The sequence below is a fragment of the Periplaneta americana genome, chromosome 3 (assembly GCF_040183065.1).
Source record: "Periplaneta americana isolate PAMFEO1 chromosome 3, P.americana_PAMFEO1_priV1, whole genome shotgun sequence".
NCBI lineage: Eukaryota > Metazoa > Arthropoda > Insecta > Blattodea > Blattidae > Periplaneta > Periplaneta americana.
This window is the reverse complement of record NC_091119.1, coordinates 63969976-63987693: the sequence shown is the minus strand read 5'-3', so window position 1 is coordinate 63987693 and position 17718 is coordinate 63969976. Positions and strand designations below refer to the sequence as shown.

Genomic DNA, 17718 nt, shown 5'->3' with positions numbered 1-17718 from the left:
TTTGTTGGTTATGTTTGTGTGAAGCTTTTTCTCCATAATTAGTGAACAAATTTTGTTTACATTCTAGAAATTGTACAAATGAAAGCACCTAGAAAATAATGACAGTTTAAGTTTGTGGCATAAATAGGTCAAAACGGTGATTTACTAGATACTTTCTTTAACAGTGTTCATTTTTTTTTCAACAACGAAATGATTTCCAATAAAAGCTAGTGAAGCATGTTATATTTATCAGTATTACTTTAGACAAAGAAGTGTTTTGATGAATTATTTCGAAGACAGCAGACTTCATTTTAGTTTAACAGTCTAATTCAAAGCAGGGACAAAAGAGTGTCTCTTAACTCCAAATATGATTATATAGGTGTAGAACCATAAGATGCTGATTCTTTTAACTGCAAGGGTAATTTGAGCAAAGATATTATAACGAGAGGTTGGTGAATTTGCAAAAAGAAAGAATGTCAGATGACAGTTGCACACATTTTATTTGACAAGTTCAAGCAAAATATCACTTGTTAATGTACGGTATAAAATGTATAATGAGAATGTAACTGATAACCGAAAATAATTTTAAAATCGAATGAACATAATTGGAAACAGATAATTTCATTTATCTAGCAGTGTTTACTTAAATTGTATGTGCATACTACCTTTGCTCAAATATAATGCTGTATTATTCGTCTACTATGGCAATCAGTACAACTTTTATCTACAAATCCAGCAGACCCAGCTTCAATAACTGGTAGGGACTGAGTGTGTGTATGTTTGCATGTAGTGACTTTGCACCATGATAAATACACGACCAGAGTTCTATTATCTGTGAATATCTGATTTTGATTCATAATCCTCACAAACGTGAGTATGGAAAGAGTTCTAAAGGTCCAATCACTTTCGAGCTGATTATATCATTTGAAATTGCCTCCAAGAGGTATACAGCTATTTTATAAACTACTGTATACATCCATTTGTTCCAATAGAGAAATTAGAAAGGTAAGTGACATGCCGGAAAGAGAGGAGCAGTTCTATTAAGTAAAGCAAGATGCTACCACCAGGTTTAGAACGCCACTTACCAACGCAGGTACGCTGGTCCTTGTTGAGGCGCATGACATGAGGACAGTCACACTTGAAGGTTCCATTCACACTCAGCAGGCACAAGTGTGAACAGTTGCCATTGTTGTCACCACATGGGTTCTTCACATCTGTAAGTAGTAGTAGTAGTAGTAGTAGTAGTAGTAGTAGTAGTAGTAGTAGTAGTAGTAGTAGTAGTAGTAGTAGTAGTAGTAGTAGTAGCAGTAGTAGTAGTAGTAGTATTAAGTGACTAGGGGCGGGTTAGGGACGACCCTTCAGCACGTCAGCTCAACAGTGGCCTATTGTGTACCCCAAATTATGGGATGAATGAGAATGAGGTGTACCAGCTCACCAGCTGCACGAGACCCCTCACTCGCTCACCCAATGGGCCCTCTACACCCCCACCCCGACTTAAGTTCATGCTAAGGTGACCAAACAGCACAGGATCCATCCCAACAGCCCTTCTAAGGTGTTGAAGCGCCCTCAGAAGTGCTCTTAAGGAATGAATCCTGGCAGAAATATTGCGAAAGACTTGGAACCCAGAGATGGTTTCGGTTTCGGAGAGGACGCCCCTTCTGCAAGCGAACAGAGACATGCGTTATGATCTGAATAAGCCTACGGAATGAGATGATGAAGATGAATGATATGATATGAAATCTAAATTCTTTTTTCTTCAGGTCTGCAAGAGGTATTCCAGGTGAGCGATACTTGATTCAGCAATAAATTATTTAAGTAGGAATTTCTTCAACAATAAGAGCTGGTCCCACTTCGACATACACAAATACACATAAGAAAAAGAAAAACTACATATAAAAACACACAGAAATCGTATTTAAGTATAAAAAATACAAAATAATATAATAATACAAATAATATAATAATAGTAAGAAAGAGGGCACATCGAATGCAAGAAAACAAGTACTGTATATATAAAAAACATAAGCATACAAGAAAAACACGTGCAGACATAATATATATGCGAACATAAAAAACGCGCATACATTAAATGCATAAGCGCGCACAAAAACACGTCAGACAAAAATATACGCACACACAAAACACGTGTATAAGGTAAAGGCGCACATAAAAAACACATGCACACAAAAGATACACGCATAGACGACACAGGTCCAGATAAAAAGTTAAGAACACATGTACACAAGAAACATATGCTGAGAAAAAACACACATAAACAAAAAACACAAGCACATACAAAAGGCATAGGCATACGTAAAATGACGCATACAAAAGAAACGTTCATACAAAGAAAAGACAGGTTCACACAAAAAGAAACACACACATTATATAATATATATTACACAAACAAAACGCAAGTATACAAAAGACGCATGCACACACAAAAGACATAATCATACATAGAATGTACAAGTTCGCACAAAAAACACACATATGCACACAAGAAATATATGCACGGACAAAAAAACTCACGCACACAAAAGGCATAGGTACATATAAAAACAAACGCACATAAAAATATATATGTGCACATGTAAGACCCACTCAGGCAGGTGCTCACATACATGAACGCACGCACATACCAACCTCTAGGTTGCCGGCTTGGATGCAAGATCTGAATGTCAAATGGCTGTGTGAGTGTCCGCTGAATCACACTGATATCAGAGCCATTCCACTTATTGGCCCTGATGACGGCATTGGTGCGCCAGTCCGTCCAGTACACGTAATTGCCGAACAGGGCAATAGCAAAGGGATGTGACAGCATTTCATGGCCACGGATCACTTCACGGTGGTCAGAGCCATTGTAAAAAGTTGTGTGGATCGAGTCTGATCTGCAAAGACATGGACAATAAGTTCGGTTGCTGGAAACAACTTATCAACTTTTGAAGTCAACTCACCTAACGAGACAGTTCTTGACATCACAATGCAGGACTGCATACACCAGGTAACGAGACTGCACACAATAGTAAAAAAAATCACCAAAATTAACTACCTTTTCCACTGAAATTCTTTGCTCCCTCATAAACTAAACACTGTATTTTGACCTATATAGATAGAGGTATCTTTTGAAGTTTTTCAATTATGTAATGTTTCTACAGAAGCTGAACTTCAAATATTCTATTCATATCCGAAAGAACTAACTACGTCACTAACATCAGGTTCAGACAATACAGGTCAGCACAAAAAAAATAGGAGGCATTCCTTCAGGAACGATTCTCGTATGTATGTATGTATGTATGTATGTATGTATGTATGTATGTATGTATGTATGTATATGTATGTATGTGTGTGTGTGTGTGTGTGCACGCACGCGCGCGCATGCGTATGTATTTATTTTTATTAAAAAATCATCAGCATGCTTGTGGGCTGTCTATCGAATCAATTCTTTATGTATGTATGTATGTACGTATGTATGTATGCGTGTGCGCGTGCATGCATATGTATGTATGTATTTATTTTTATTAAAAAATCATCAGCATGCTTGTGGGCTGTCCACGAATGTCTTTCTTCTACACTCCAAAAGCGTGAAAATAGCATAAGGAAAGATCTGGGCTATGAAGGGGATGTTGAAGCATTTTCCAACCATATCTCTGAATCATATTCCTCACAGAGTTCGCAATATGTGGGCGAGCATTATTATGGAGAAGGATAACGCTGTTCGATAGCATTCCAGAGCATTTTGACTTAATGGCGCGTCTCAGTTTCTGTAAAATTTCTTCATAACGCTGTGCAATGATTATGGCCCCATGCTCGAGAAATTCAAGAAGAAGAGAATCCCTAGAATCAAAGAGCAATGTCAACATGACTTTACGGAACTTGTGTGTATTGCTTTGGACTTCTTTGATGGGGGAGAATCCATGTGTTTCCATTGTTGGTTCTGCCGTTTGCTCTCCAGTTAAAAATGATGATACTACAATATGGCACAGAAATGCATACTCTTCCTTGTGATATCGTTACAAATGACCCAGTGAAGTAGTCATTCTGTTTGTTTTTTGTTCCTCCGTCAACTGATGTGGAATCCATTGTGCGCAGATTTTTCGGTAATGCAGGTGCATCGGAATGATATATATAAAACTGTGATTATTCCCACCAAACGACGAAGTTCTTTCACAGTGATCCATAGATTTCCCCATATAAGACCATGAACCTCAGCAATAACAGCAGGAGTGATGACACAATAAGCCTGTCCTGGGCAAGCATTGTCTTGCAGTGACATGCGTCCCTTTCAGAATCTCTTGTGCCATTCCAGTACATGCAAACATGACATGCTGTGTTTGCCGTAAACAGCAGACATGCGACGATGGATTTCTTGTCCTCCTACTCCTTCAGCAGTCAAAATTGCACTACACCTTGCTGTTCTTCTTTACCTGGCTCCATTAGTGATGCTGGACGAACACACGTATCTCTAACCTCACTTCCAGCACAACGAATGACTAGTGTGTAAGCAGGGATTGTAATTGTGCTTTCGCGAGTCATCACCAGATGTCAGTTCAGCAATCAAATTCCAGTGGTACTAACTTGCCCACCGTGAGATATATGCATGGTGACCCGTTTCCATTTAACTGTCCCTCATACTAATTAGTAGAGACCAGATTTTAAAGGGAATCCCCCTTCTTTTTTATTTCAACACAAAACATGAAATAATTAATTACAATGTTCAAAACTATTTCCACCACTATGTGGTTTTGACTTCCCTTTTTTTCCCCCTTTTTTAGTCCATATTCCCTTTTTTCCCTTTTTAAAAAACATCTCTTATTTTGGTCCTTTTTTGACAGAATATTGCAAACATTTAGATAATTTTCCTATATTTTTTCTGATAGGCCTATAACTTCCTAAGCAATCGAAAATAAATATCGTTCTCCTTCTGATTCCAGACATTGAAAAACTAATAAAGTGTGCTGATTTAGAGTTCAGGATAAAAAGAAAATTTTCACTCTGGTTTCAGTTGATGTTGAGCGGTCATTTTCTGTTTATAAAGACATTCTGCATTCAAGAGGCCGAATCATATTGAAACATATTGAAATGTTGAATGTGATCAAATACAACACTTTCCTTATGTTGTGAAGCGATAAATACAAGCTTGTGTGTGCTATACATATCCATGAATGGGTTGAAGTGTGTTTTCAATTAAGATAGCACCCTTTTGAGGGAGTAATATAGTCCTTTTTGACCTCCTTCTTGAAGTTCTTTTTTGACTATATCAAAAACAACACTTTCCTTAGGTTGTGAAGAGATAAATGTAAGATAGTGTGTGCCATGTATATCCATGAATGTGCTGAAGTGTGTTTTGGGGAGTAATATAATATAGTCCTTTTTCAAGTCCTTTTTTTGGATATAACTTTCCCTTTTTTGATGAAAAATTTTCCCTTTAAAATCCAGTCTCTACTAATGAGTTATATATATATATAGATGGTTGTTACAATAAGTGAGAATATTAATATATATAATATTTCAATTAATCCACAAATTAATCTCTCATCCTAATATCTTATCTGGTAATATTTACACTTATTTTAAAATAAAATTTACAAATTTAGTGATTGGGTGAAATGATAGAATGTCTTCAAATGTCTATTCATAAGTTGCTGTGGCCAATCATTTTTCCTGATTTGTGTTATTAGCTGTGATCTTCGTTGTTTAACATTTGGACATTCATATATTAAGTTTGTTGTCCTCTGTTACATGTGCATAATGGATTTTCAATTACGTCAAATCTATGTAGATAGAATCTTGTTTTGCAGTGACCTGTGACTATTGCAGTGAACTCAGGTGTTGTAGGCAATTTGATCTTAAGTCTTTCCTTAGCTGAAGGGAAGTGCTCTGGATTTAAAAACTAAGTATGAGCATACTGCACTCAGTCTTTTAAATGAACATCTTATTGTTATGAATTGGCAATAATAGTATTCATTACCAACCCCCAAAATTCTTGGAGGATTGCACCTGTAATTTTTCAACGGATTCACTGAACCCAACCAGGACGACTACTGAAATACTGTATATCCACCGACCATATCTTCTTTATGCCACCCAGTTTGACACTCTTTTGCAATGACAGACCAGCAAAAAGTCCAATAATGGACCATTTTGATACTGCATTTCCTCAGTATTGATTAAACAGTTGTTGTTGTTTTCTAATGCCAGGCGTTTGACAATAAAGTCATTTGACCTCTTGCACTCCAATATTTTTCGAAGATATTATCATGACCAGCCAATGAAGCACAGATTTTGAGGTGTTCCGAATCCATTTCTTGGTTTGAGTTGCACAATGGGCAGTTAGGGGACTGATATATTCCAATTCTATGCAGGTGTTTAGCCAAACAATCATGGCCTGTTGCCAATCTAAATGCAGCTACAGACGATTTTCGTGGTAAATCGGGAATTAACTGTGGATTTTGATGCAGAGAGTTCCATTTTTTCCCTTGGGATTGTGTTATCAAATTTTGTTTGTTGAAGTCTAAGTATGTAGATTTATTAAATATCTTCACAGAGTAATACGTAGATTTAGTAACAGGTCTGTAAGTAGTAGTGCTGCCCTTCTTTGCTAAAGCATCCGCATTCTCGTTTTCCAGGATTCCACAATGGGATGGTATCCATTGGAATACAATTCTTTTATTGAGTGATATTAATTGAGAGAGCATTTTAGTTATTTCTGCTGTTTGAGATGAAGGTGTGTGTTTAGAGACTATTGATAGAATAACTGCTTTGGAGTCTGACAATATAACTGCATTCCTAAATTTATTGATGTGGCATAGAAGATTCCTGAGACATTCACTTATTGCAATGATTTCACCATCAAAACTTGTTGTTCCATATCCAAGTGATCTATAAAGTGAGAAGAGACAGCACGTAACACCTGCACCGGCACCTTGTTCTCTGGAGATCAAGGATCCGTCGGTGTATAAATGAAGCCAGTTTTGTGGAGGGTACCAATATTAATTGTCTCTAAAGACAATTGTTTCAGTATTTTAGTGTTTACTTCTGATTTCAGTATTTCTTCTGTTAAATTTAGATTATATTCTATATTTAGTAGAGTTAAAGGTTTGGTTTAATTTGTAAGTTTTCTTTTAAATTCGGGATATTGATTTTCTGTTTCAATTCTTGAACAATGGATATGAAACTTTTTTGAGTTTTCAATCTACAGAGAGGACTGTATGAATGCCAATTGTTTCCAATTGATTAAACAGTTACACTGCTGTGACTCGGTCTCCAGAGCCTCGTCTGTAATAATAGGTTGTACCACGGGTAGGTGAGGATGGGATATGGATAGGAGAGGTTATGGAATGCACGTCACTATTCCATACAACCCGGAGATCATCATAAATCCTTCCTTCTTACCATTATTGCAACTTGTACTTTTCACTTAAGGAAGAAACAGTTGTACTCAGCTCGGTGTTGTAACAAGTAAAACTTACAAGCACTGTGTTAACTGTCTGTGATTAAAGTAATCTCTTATTATTCAGCATTATTTTAATACAGTGCTTCTAATCATGGCTAAATGGCCACAAAACTACAGTTTTAATAGTGAATGGGAAGATCAGTCTTGCTTTATTGAATACAAAATAACATTTTTTCATTGATCACAAGGACTTCAATAGTGAATTTCCTGTGGATTTTAAACTAATAAAAAATTGAGGGATCTTAAGGGGTTAGGTTCAGCTAACCCTAACCCCTTAAGGTCCCTCAATTTTGGAAAAATTCTTTCCTCCATTACTGTATCTTGTATAATAATGAAAATTAGTATGTGTAAAACATTGTTCTTCTGCAATGCGAAAAAAATATTTTAACGATTTGAAAAAAATTATTTATATTTTTTTTTTCAACATTCAAAATGATGGCAGTTAACTGTGCAGTGATGAAGCATTTCCCTCACAACTCAAAAACTATCCAACATTCTGTGAGGAAAATTTTTTGTGTGTATTTATGCATGTCATACCTACAATATGATGCAAAATCACTTCTCTACCTTTGATAGATTATCTGATAAAAAATAAATTCATTTAAAAAAATCGCCAAATATCAGTATTTTCTTCTAACACAAAATAAAGAACATAGCCTATTATTTATTAAGGAATGCAGTTGGAAGAGCCTGATATTGTAAACGTGAGTTTCAGCAATAAAATAAAAGAGAGAGAACATGAAAAAATTAACAAGTTTTTGAGTTACCAATTTTCATTATTGTACAAGACATAGTAATGGAGGAAAAAAATGTTGAATATTTCCAAAAATTTTACTGCTATAAGCTTTATCTAACCCCTTAAATCCAAATGAGCAATGCAACAATGTGTGTTTACAAAGCCTGTTCAGCAATCAAGTAAAGTAACATTAGCTTCTTACAAAGTATGTTGTGTATTAGACAAAAGAAAGAAACCTTTCACAGTGATGGGGAAGTAGTTAAAGAAGGAAGGCTCAGAGCTGCTCAATCTCTTCTGATGGTCACAAAGATAAGTCTAAACTTATGTCTTCCATTGGTATTCTTCAGCTGTCTCACCAAACTGTTGCTAGACAGGTTGAATCCGAGACACAACAGCCCATGAAGGACCATGACCGACCAGCCAGCTGTTGGTCTCGCAATCATCCAACCACAATGGAGGTATCGTATGGTTAGCACAATGATCCCACCAACCACTACAGCTGGCTTTCGTAACCGGATTTTGCTACCTATTGTAGCTCCCTAAGTGCATCACAATGCTGGGTGGGCATTGGTCCCATACACTGGCCGAAATTTCATGAGATAATTTTTTCCCCATGAGGACCTGAACCAGCACACATTCCAAAATGCAAGTCCTAGGCAGGATGTCTTAGACCACGATGCCACAGCATAGGACAAACAGATTGAACAGATTTATAGTAATTTGTAATCACATTTACGTTTAGATACACAATTGTGTGAATATTTTCCCTTCAATTGGATGAAAGCATGAACAAGTAGGATTTTGCATAGCTGTGTATATTTATCAGAATGGTTTTTCCAGAATTTACAGTAGAGAAAAAATTTGTTAAATTGCTCCCTCTTCAGCATCGTACTAGGAGAGAAGATTCTAACACATTCCTTAAATTTGTGAATGACAGTAACTTTCCTTAAATTGGTGAACGGCACATGAATTTCATTGCTGGCAATAATCCAGTTTTCATCATGTCTCCAAAGAGTCCAAGCCTCACTGCCATAACATACGTAGAACAGGTCTCACCAAGGTTTTATAGTGGCGGAGGCATGTATGTCTTTGGACTAATGATGGTTTCATAATGCTGTTGATATCCATAGCTTTATTACATTTAAGAATTTTGTCTGGTATTGTAGCGAAGTTTATAATATTCTCTTTTTTCCATTTCTTCTCCATTGTCGTGCATTGGTCATTGTAAGTAGAGTCTGTCCAACTATATTTTGTGATAGACTTGAAAGCAAGAAAATGTTCGTCCAACTAGTTGCTAGTCAGAAGGAGGTAATTCCAGTGATTGGGCTGCCATCTTTCAGCATCTGGATCTGCTGATAAATACGCATTTCCTCAGTACATGACGGAATGGTTGTACTGCCATGACTCAGTCCCCAGAGCCTCATTTATAAACTGGTTGCACCACATGAAGGCAAAGATGGGATTTAGGTAGAAGAGCTTTCAGATGTCAGAAAACTGTAAGAAACTTAAATCTTTTATGAAATAAATTAGAAATACAGAAAAGACAACTGAAGAAATGTTTTCAAGAAACTTTTCCATGTAGGAACTCAAGGAAGCAATACAAAACACCAAAAAAACCAGGACCAGACAATATTTTTCCATAGAATTAAAAAACAAATCTAGGACCTAAGGCATTCAAAATTCTGCTAATAAAATACAACAAATTTTAGAGCTCAAGAAGTAATCTTACTTCTGATTGGATCAAAGCCATGTAATACAGTACCAAGCTCCTAAGCTCGTATCAACCAATAGCATTGACATCGGTGTTGCTAAAATGTAAAAAAAGGATGATCCTAAATAGTAGAAATTTTGTCCAGAACCTCATAACTGAAGGATATAGGAGACTGAAACTAAATTAAATACTTAGCAGGAGCAATTTGAGGTAACACACATGAAACAAAGGACAAAATGTACAAAACTTACATAAAACCAAGATAAAATGTACAACACATAAAATCAACCAACTCTAAACAATTTCTTGAAATTGATAAACAGGGCAGTTAAAACGCATATACACTAGCACTATAATTATACACAGGTTGATTTTTTAGTTCTGGCAACTATTTTCTCAATATATAGTATACTTACATGGTTCTAAGTTTTACAAGCTTTCAATGTAGTCACCAGTACTGCGTATGTGTTCTCAGCGATGCAGAAGCTGTTGGATCCCGTTGGCACTGCCTAATTTGTTGATAGTGTGAGTAGAGCGGTCGGTTGCCTGTAAAAGTCTTCAACTGCTTGGAAGCAAATCCCACGAAGTGGGTCCTTCATCTTAGGGATTAGATCGAAGTCACAGGGACTTAAATCCAGAGAATATGGCGGGTGATAGAGCACTTTCCAGCCCCAGCAATTGAACAATTCAGACACAACTCTTGCTGTATGCGCTCTAGCATTGTCATGCAGAACGATGAGTGGGTTATCCATAAACTGTCGCCGTTTTCTTCTCAGAGCTGCTTGCAGATTGTTTTGCAAAAACAGAGCTGCTTGCAGATTGTTTAGCAAAAACAGAGCTGCTTGCAGATTGTTTCGCAAAAACAAACAGTAGTACTCCGCAATAACGTTCTGCTTTGGGGGAACGGTATGCTTTAAGATCACACCATCCCAATCATAGATAAGAAATCAGCATAGTCTTTGCATTAGTGGGGGTCTGTCGAACTGTTGTTTTTCGTGGTGACCCGTGATGCCACTCGTCTGATTAGTGTTTCAGCTGACGTTCATAAGATCTGCCCAGATGTCACCAATTGTAATGATACACCTTAAGAAGATCTCTCCTTCATGCTCATAGCACTGCATGAGAGTACGAGAAGCGTCATATCACTGTCATTTCTGCAGGTCCATTAAATCATGCGGAACTCATTTTGAGGCAAATTTTCTGCATTTTCAGGCAGTCCTTCAGGATGTGAAGCACAGTCAAAGGCGTCAATCCTGTATCTTGCGGTAACTCATGAATTGTTAAGTTTCGATGTCTCCATTAATGCAGACACAATTTGTACACGTTCGTCTCTTACTGGTGGGTGATCAGATCGAGAGATGTCTAACACACTTTCGCATCCTTGCTTAAAGGCTCTAATCCATATTGCTACCATTCGGTAAGGTAATGCAGCCACACAGCAAGCCTCTTGCAGTCCTTGATGACACTGTCATGCCATGCAACCTCTAGTACATTGAATTTTTGGCCAGCTTCTCTGTTCCTCCTTTGAAAACATTGCAAATGTATTCTGCGACCGCTTGCTAACAACTGCTCGTCTTATTGTTGTCACTGTGAACGGACATGGAGGGGGGAGGGTGAGTTCATTAGCTCTGACGGAGGAAAAGCATGTAACCAACCTGTGGTATAAACGATATTGCCTGGTTCCTCTGTACGGCATCACTGCAGCATAGTTGCCACTACTAAAAAATCAACCCATGTATATTCATAATTTATCACCTAGTGCCGAAATAAAACAGTACGCATCAACTAAATTTCTCAAGTTAAAGGCTTTATCAGATACAAAGTGGATTAAACACAGACTAGACAAACACAATCTAAAAATCCTTAGAACACCACTCAAAATTTGTACAGACAATTTGGAAGAACTAAATATTACAATGCAAGTAGAACGTCTTTGCACACCAATTTAATCCAATAGATTACCAGTTCTATAATACAAACATATCAGTCGTAACAAAAATAAAAATAAAAAACTGCACTCTACTGAATTAAAATAACTAATATTAGCCAATATAGATGAAAAGTACCCCACAAACATGTGGCTGAAAGTATTTATAGATGGGTCTATGATGGAGACAAGGAGAAGAGTAGATGCAAGATATTTTTGTCACTTTTTGGACATTACATATTTGTTGGAGAATATAAAGAAACTTCGACAATGAAATCAAAGCCATCTCATTAGCTTTACAAGAACCCATATTCAATCCAAAATGATAAATTTAACAATGCAATAATATTAACTGGCTCGATATCAGCAATACAAACATTAGACTCAAATATATATCCCCAATCAAAGATAATAGAAAAAATAAGAAAAATTGAACTTGATAGCTTACGGAAACAAATTGTGTTTCGGTGGGTGCCTTCTTACATGGAAGTGAGACAGGCATCTTGGCAACTTATCCGAAGTAAAACACCCATTAATATTTTTTTTATTGGTCATTTTACGAAGCTTTATCAACTGCTATGGTTATCTAGTGTCTGAGTGAGATGAAGATGATAATGCTAGCGAAATGAGTTGAGTGTAGAGTTGGGTTTAATCGTAAATGAATCATTCATTCAAACAACTAATAATAAAGAATCGTAAGAATCGATTTGTGGTATCAACGAATCGTCGTTCAAAAGAACAGTAATGAATCGGCATGGTATCGTAACCCACCATTCTATTTACTTGTTTGATGTAATCTGTCAGCAGACATTTCTGAACCATGCCGAATGCTCCCGAGCGAGAGTGAAATCAAAATACTTCATTTGTTACGTGTAAAAAGTAATGAACACAGATCTGAAATTTGCATGGTTAAATAGAGATGTAATGCAAAAAATGTACTTGATAATATGGTTCAGTTGATAAATTATAATTAAGAAACACTATCTTGAATAATTTTGTAGACTATGTAGGTCATGATGAATGGTTCCAGCCAATGAGAAAGAGACAATCCACTATCTCGCCTCTTATGCCATCTATGCGAGAGATGTAGGATGTTTTCGTTCTACCTGTGGTTTGCAAAAGAAAGTGTCCTGTGAGTCGTTCGTTGATAATTCAAAAGAATAATTGGAATCGCAGACTGGGAAGAATCGTGAACTCGTTGATGATTCAAAAGAATAGTTGGAATCACAGACTGGGAAGAATCGTGAACGAATCATTAGAATCGATTCGTAATGTATGATTGAATCATTAGAATCGACTTCTGAAAAAGAATAGTGTTGTCCAACTTTAGTCCAGTGTCCAGTGATGAAAGTTACTCAGCATTTGCTCTAGGGAAAACCCCGGAAAATATGGAATAACATATAAGAAACATGGGATGCCAATAAGAACAAACCAAGAAAAGAGCTTATAGCCATGTTTGGTCTGAACACCAGCCACGACTATGTTGGAGTCCATCTTCACAAAATAGTGATGCACTATTTGTAATTAAGAAAACTCAAGTCATGAATAAGGACCACTTTATGGAATATAGAAGCCTTAACTAACTGTAAGCACCAACTCTGGCCACATTATATGACCAGATGACTGATTGTTATAAACCAAGCAGCTTGCCATTAGACAACATCATCATAAGCTATAAATTACACATTAAGTTTAAGGCTGATAGCACTGCTGACAACCAGTGAAAAAGTTTCAAAACCAATGTAAAGCTATTTTAAAGCTGTACACACAAAATTGTAAACATGGTTCAGCAGCTTCCACTCTCTGATTAGCAAGCTGCAAAACATTCTGTACCGCAGTATTGTAAAAAGTTGTAATGTCTGATCACACTTTGAAGAATTATATTAATTCCACTGAAAGAATGGACCCATCGAAATCTTAACACTAGAAAATAGCAGCAGATATTACAAGTGATACTGTGAAATTGTTACCATATGTTGGAAATGGAAAACCGACTTAACAAGACAAAAGAAAGAAGCAACTTACCTCGCATCAATCCAATATATTCTTTTCAACATGTAGTCCAAAGTGAGACCATTGGGCCATGCTCCATCTGTCACCTGGTCGACACGGACCACCACAGTTCTGTTCTGTCCACTCATGCTGCAGCGCTCGATACGTGGGGCATTGGCATCCCAGTCTGTCCAGAACAACAACCTGCACGAATGCCAGAGCTTATGTAATGAATGCAGACCTCGAGTAAGCATCAATTCCTAATCTCGCTCACATGCACTCACCCATATCTGGGATCTAGCGCAATTGCTCGGGGGGATTCCATGTCCCCAGCTATCAGGGTGCGTCTGAAGCTGCCATTAAGCCTGGCAACTTCGATCTGGTCCAGGTTGCTCTCCACCCAGTACAGATTCTGTCCAATCCAATCCACAGCCAAGCCTTCAGCTGTTGCCAGCCCTGTCTGCACCACCACTTCAATGTTGCTCAAGGCTGTCAACATAAATCCTAACACTGCAGTCTCAATCAACTAAATTGCTCTTTTTAACAAACATCGACAATTTTCATGAGGAGAACATGCACTTAAAAGCTTAAATGTAGGATAAATATCTTCCAAAAACTGTATTATTAATAGATTCCAGAATTGCAATTTAATATAATATAAAATAATGTCTTCATGAAAAATGAGTGTCAAATATTATGCATTTTACAATTCAGTCCCTTTTGACATGTAAAACGATATTACTGTTTATAATTACTTTCTTGATCTATTATTCGAAAGATGTACATAAATCAAATCATTTAATGCGCCCAAACAAGATGAACACTCGTTTTTTGGATAACACATAAAAGGTATTATTTATAATCCCAAAAATAAGATATATATGACTTCATTTACACATTGTGCGGTTTAAGTAATTAGGTAAATGTAATTAATTGTGTACAAATTAACATAAAATAGCTGTAATAATTTATATTATTTTTCTGTTTATGAAACTTAGCATTTAAAAGTGATTCACTCATAAACAAAAATATCAACGGCCCAGTTCAAAAGAAAAGCAACTCAAAATTTAAAGTAAAATTATTAACTTTTATGCAGGAAAATCTGTGCCCTAATAACTTATTCAATCTGGAGCAAATAACTACTCTGTACTTTTCTTTTCAAATAGGGTCTCATTTTACTAAACATTATTTTATTTCATGTGCATCTTACAGGGTAAATTGACCCGTAGATACTAACAATTAACCTCATAACTTGCAATAAAAAATCTACTCTTGGAGAAGTTGTTACAGAAGAAGAAATCAGGACAAATAAATAAATCCTCGAAAAATACACAAGCCACTTGGAATCAACATCAAGACAAACTAATAGAAGAAAGTGTAGTCATATTTAGACTAAATACACAACATGATTGTTTAGCAACACATTTCTACAAATCATCATTAACAGGGTTAGCAGACATCCGGAAAATCCCGAATATACCCCATTTCTGAATTTCTGAAAAAATCTTCAATGTTCTACATTTTGAGAAACAAACATTCATTAGTTTTAAAATGGATTAGTGACTCAGGAAAGAGCATTGTGGCAACATGGATATTATCAAAGATCATAGTCATTCAATGGTGTTTTCTATCGTGGTAGTGGACAAAAGATGTTGCAACAGTGCAATGCCCCCCCCCCCCCTCCCAAATATTGCACTGGTCCATTTACTTTTTGATTGTCACAGGTGCTGCAGCAGGAAGCTTATGGGTAATGGTTCAGTTGTAACATATGCATCATGATGCCGAAAAGAAAATGTAAATTCACTGATGTTTTAGCTAAGAAGTATACGTGTATACAGCAGGGATAAATGAACACAAAGCAGAGTGTCTTATTTGTCCTTCAGCAACATAGGCCTATGTTTCTACACAAAGGTAAGCTAATGAAATAATTTATATGTTTTAGTGTTAAACGAGCCATATGGGCTCCCATATTACTACAATAATTATTGAAATATTTATAACGGGTTTTTTTATAACAAAGTCTGACAAATTATTATTATTCTAACACGAGACCTACCAGTAATTTTAAAAACTTCAGTTGTATACAGTTTCATGATTATATTTCAATTAATCAGTAATATTCGTTTCCTTTTTTTTTTTTTTTGAGAAGTATAATAAAATTAATGAGGTTCAATGATAGTTATTCTTTGTGTGTTTGAATTATTTTCATGAAATATAAAATATACATTAGGATACATAACTTTTAGTTGTATTTTAGATTTTGATGTTCAATTTTCCTGTAGTATCTTATGATGTCCTACATTTTGAACCATTATGTCCCACATTTCATTAAAATAATCTGGTAACCATAGTATTAAACATAATAAACATGATACCAGAATGAAAAAGGAACACCTTCTTCAATGGCCAGTCATCAAAATAGGAGAGGGAACATTGGTCAACTTTCCAAATCTCTGCTGGGAAGCAGAACAAGTAGAAAATGCTAAAATCAACACTTTGGAATAAAAACAAAGTTCAAGTATACAGATAAAAAAATAGTTTGAATGAGTGTTCAATACTCACAGCTTCCTACTAAAGTCCCACGATAGATCTTGTCATCAATGACATCCGTCCAATAGATGGACACAGTTTTGGAGTCTTCCTTGTAATAGAAGTCCAGAGCAATTGTGTTCTTGAGGCTGGAGATCAGTGCCTTCACACTGAATGTCTGCAAGTCCACTCCCCGCAATTCATGTCGATTTGAGAATATAACATATGCTGTCGCATTTTCTGCAGACACACAAAAATAATAATTATAAAATAATCATGTATTGCTCCGAAATGTAATAAAAATCTAGGTATATAACAATTAAAATCACAAAGTGGTTATTATGAGAAAAAACCTCTTACTCTAATATTTAAACCAAAGAAATAAATTAAACTTCTTGACCAAACTGATGGCTTCAAAAGAATTTCATTTCTGGCAGATCGTAGAAGATTTCTGATTGACAAAGTAAGTGCGAAATTGTGTCTGTAGAAACATGTAGCAAGCGACATGCATGGAAATGTGAAGGAGGTTTTGTCTATGTTTCCCTCGATAATACATTTCCACTGTATTGTAATTACATAGCATTTGAACCCAGCTGTGCCCTTTATTTGAATAGCAGAAAGAAGCAATAACAGATTATTCATGAGGAGTTTCCACTGCTGGTGATATAAATCACAGTTTTTCGAAGAAATTAACTTGTGGGAGGTGGGAGACAAAACAAAAGAAGAAAGAAAAGAAGGGGTGCAGTATTAAGGTATACCACTTTTTGGAACCAATACAAATAGGTTAATCATTATGGTCCCAATACATTGAATACTCTATATTTTTTACCTGAAGAAAGTCACGATTTCTATATTTCGGTGCTTGCTTCTGGGTTCGACGAGAAAAATGAGTCTTTAGGTGGAAAAAATCCTAAGCACAGCTTCCAATGGATGAGGACGTAATGAACTGACCAATGCATAGATTCATTGCATGTAAAAGATTCCTTTGTTCAAGAATCAAGATAAATAAAGGGCGAAATTCTATGTCCATGTCCGACACTACAAATGTCACACTAATAATGATAGGGGAGACCACTGGTAGAGAAGAGTCATGTCTCTAAAATCTCGAAAACATATTTGTACAACATGCACAAACTGAAAACAGATACCAATATTAAATTGAGATCATTCGAAAGATCCAATGACTTGGCTGTCAAGTGCTCTGCATTAGAAACCAACAAATCATATTTCACTAGCAAAGGCAAAATTTCAACCCAAACCCTACATTACCTCTGACTGAGATTCTGTCTGATATGTACATCTATTATCAGGCAGTACATCTCATTTGACAATATGTGTCAGAGGAAAAACAATTGTTTGTATGCATCTGAAGTCTGATTAGTGTAATA

General features: G+C 36.2%; 1 protein-coding gene across 2 annotated transcripts in view; it reads right to left on the bottom strand.

Moving 5' to 3' along the window:
* LRP1 (LDL receptor protein 1) overlaps nt 1-17718 on the bottom strand; it is a 423729-nt gene that overhangs the window by 167960 nt on the left and 238051 nt on the right. The window contains exons 24-28 of one of the 2 annotated variants that reach the window (XM_069820634.1): nt 16364-16570; nt 14086-14290; nt 13835-14005; nt 2626-2870; nt 1065-1193 (exon numbers count right to left, since the gene is read on the bottom strand). In XM_069820634.1, coding sequence (XP_069676735.1) covers nt 1065-1193; nt 2626-2870; nt 13835-14005; nt 14086-14290; nt 16364-16570 — 957 coding nt within the window. The remainder of the gene's footprint in view (nt 1-1064; nt 1194-2625; nt 2871-13834; nt 14006-14085; nt 14291-16363; nt 16571-17718) is intronic. The other variant, XM_069820633.1, reaches the window with a different exon arrangement.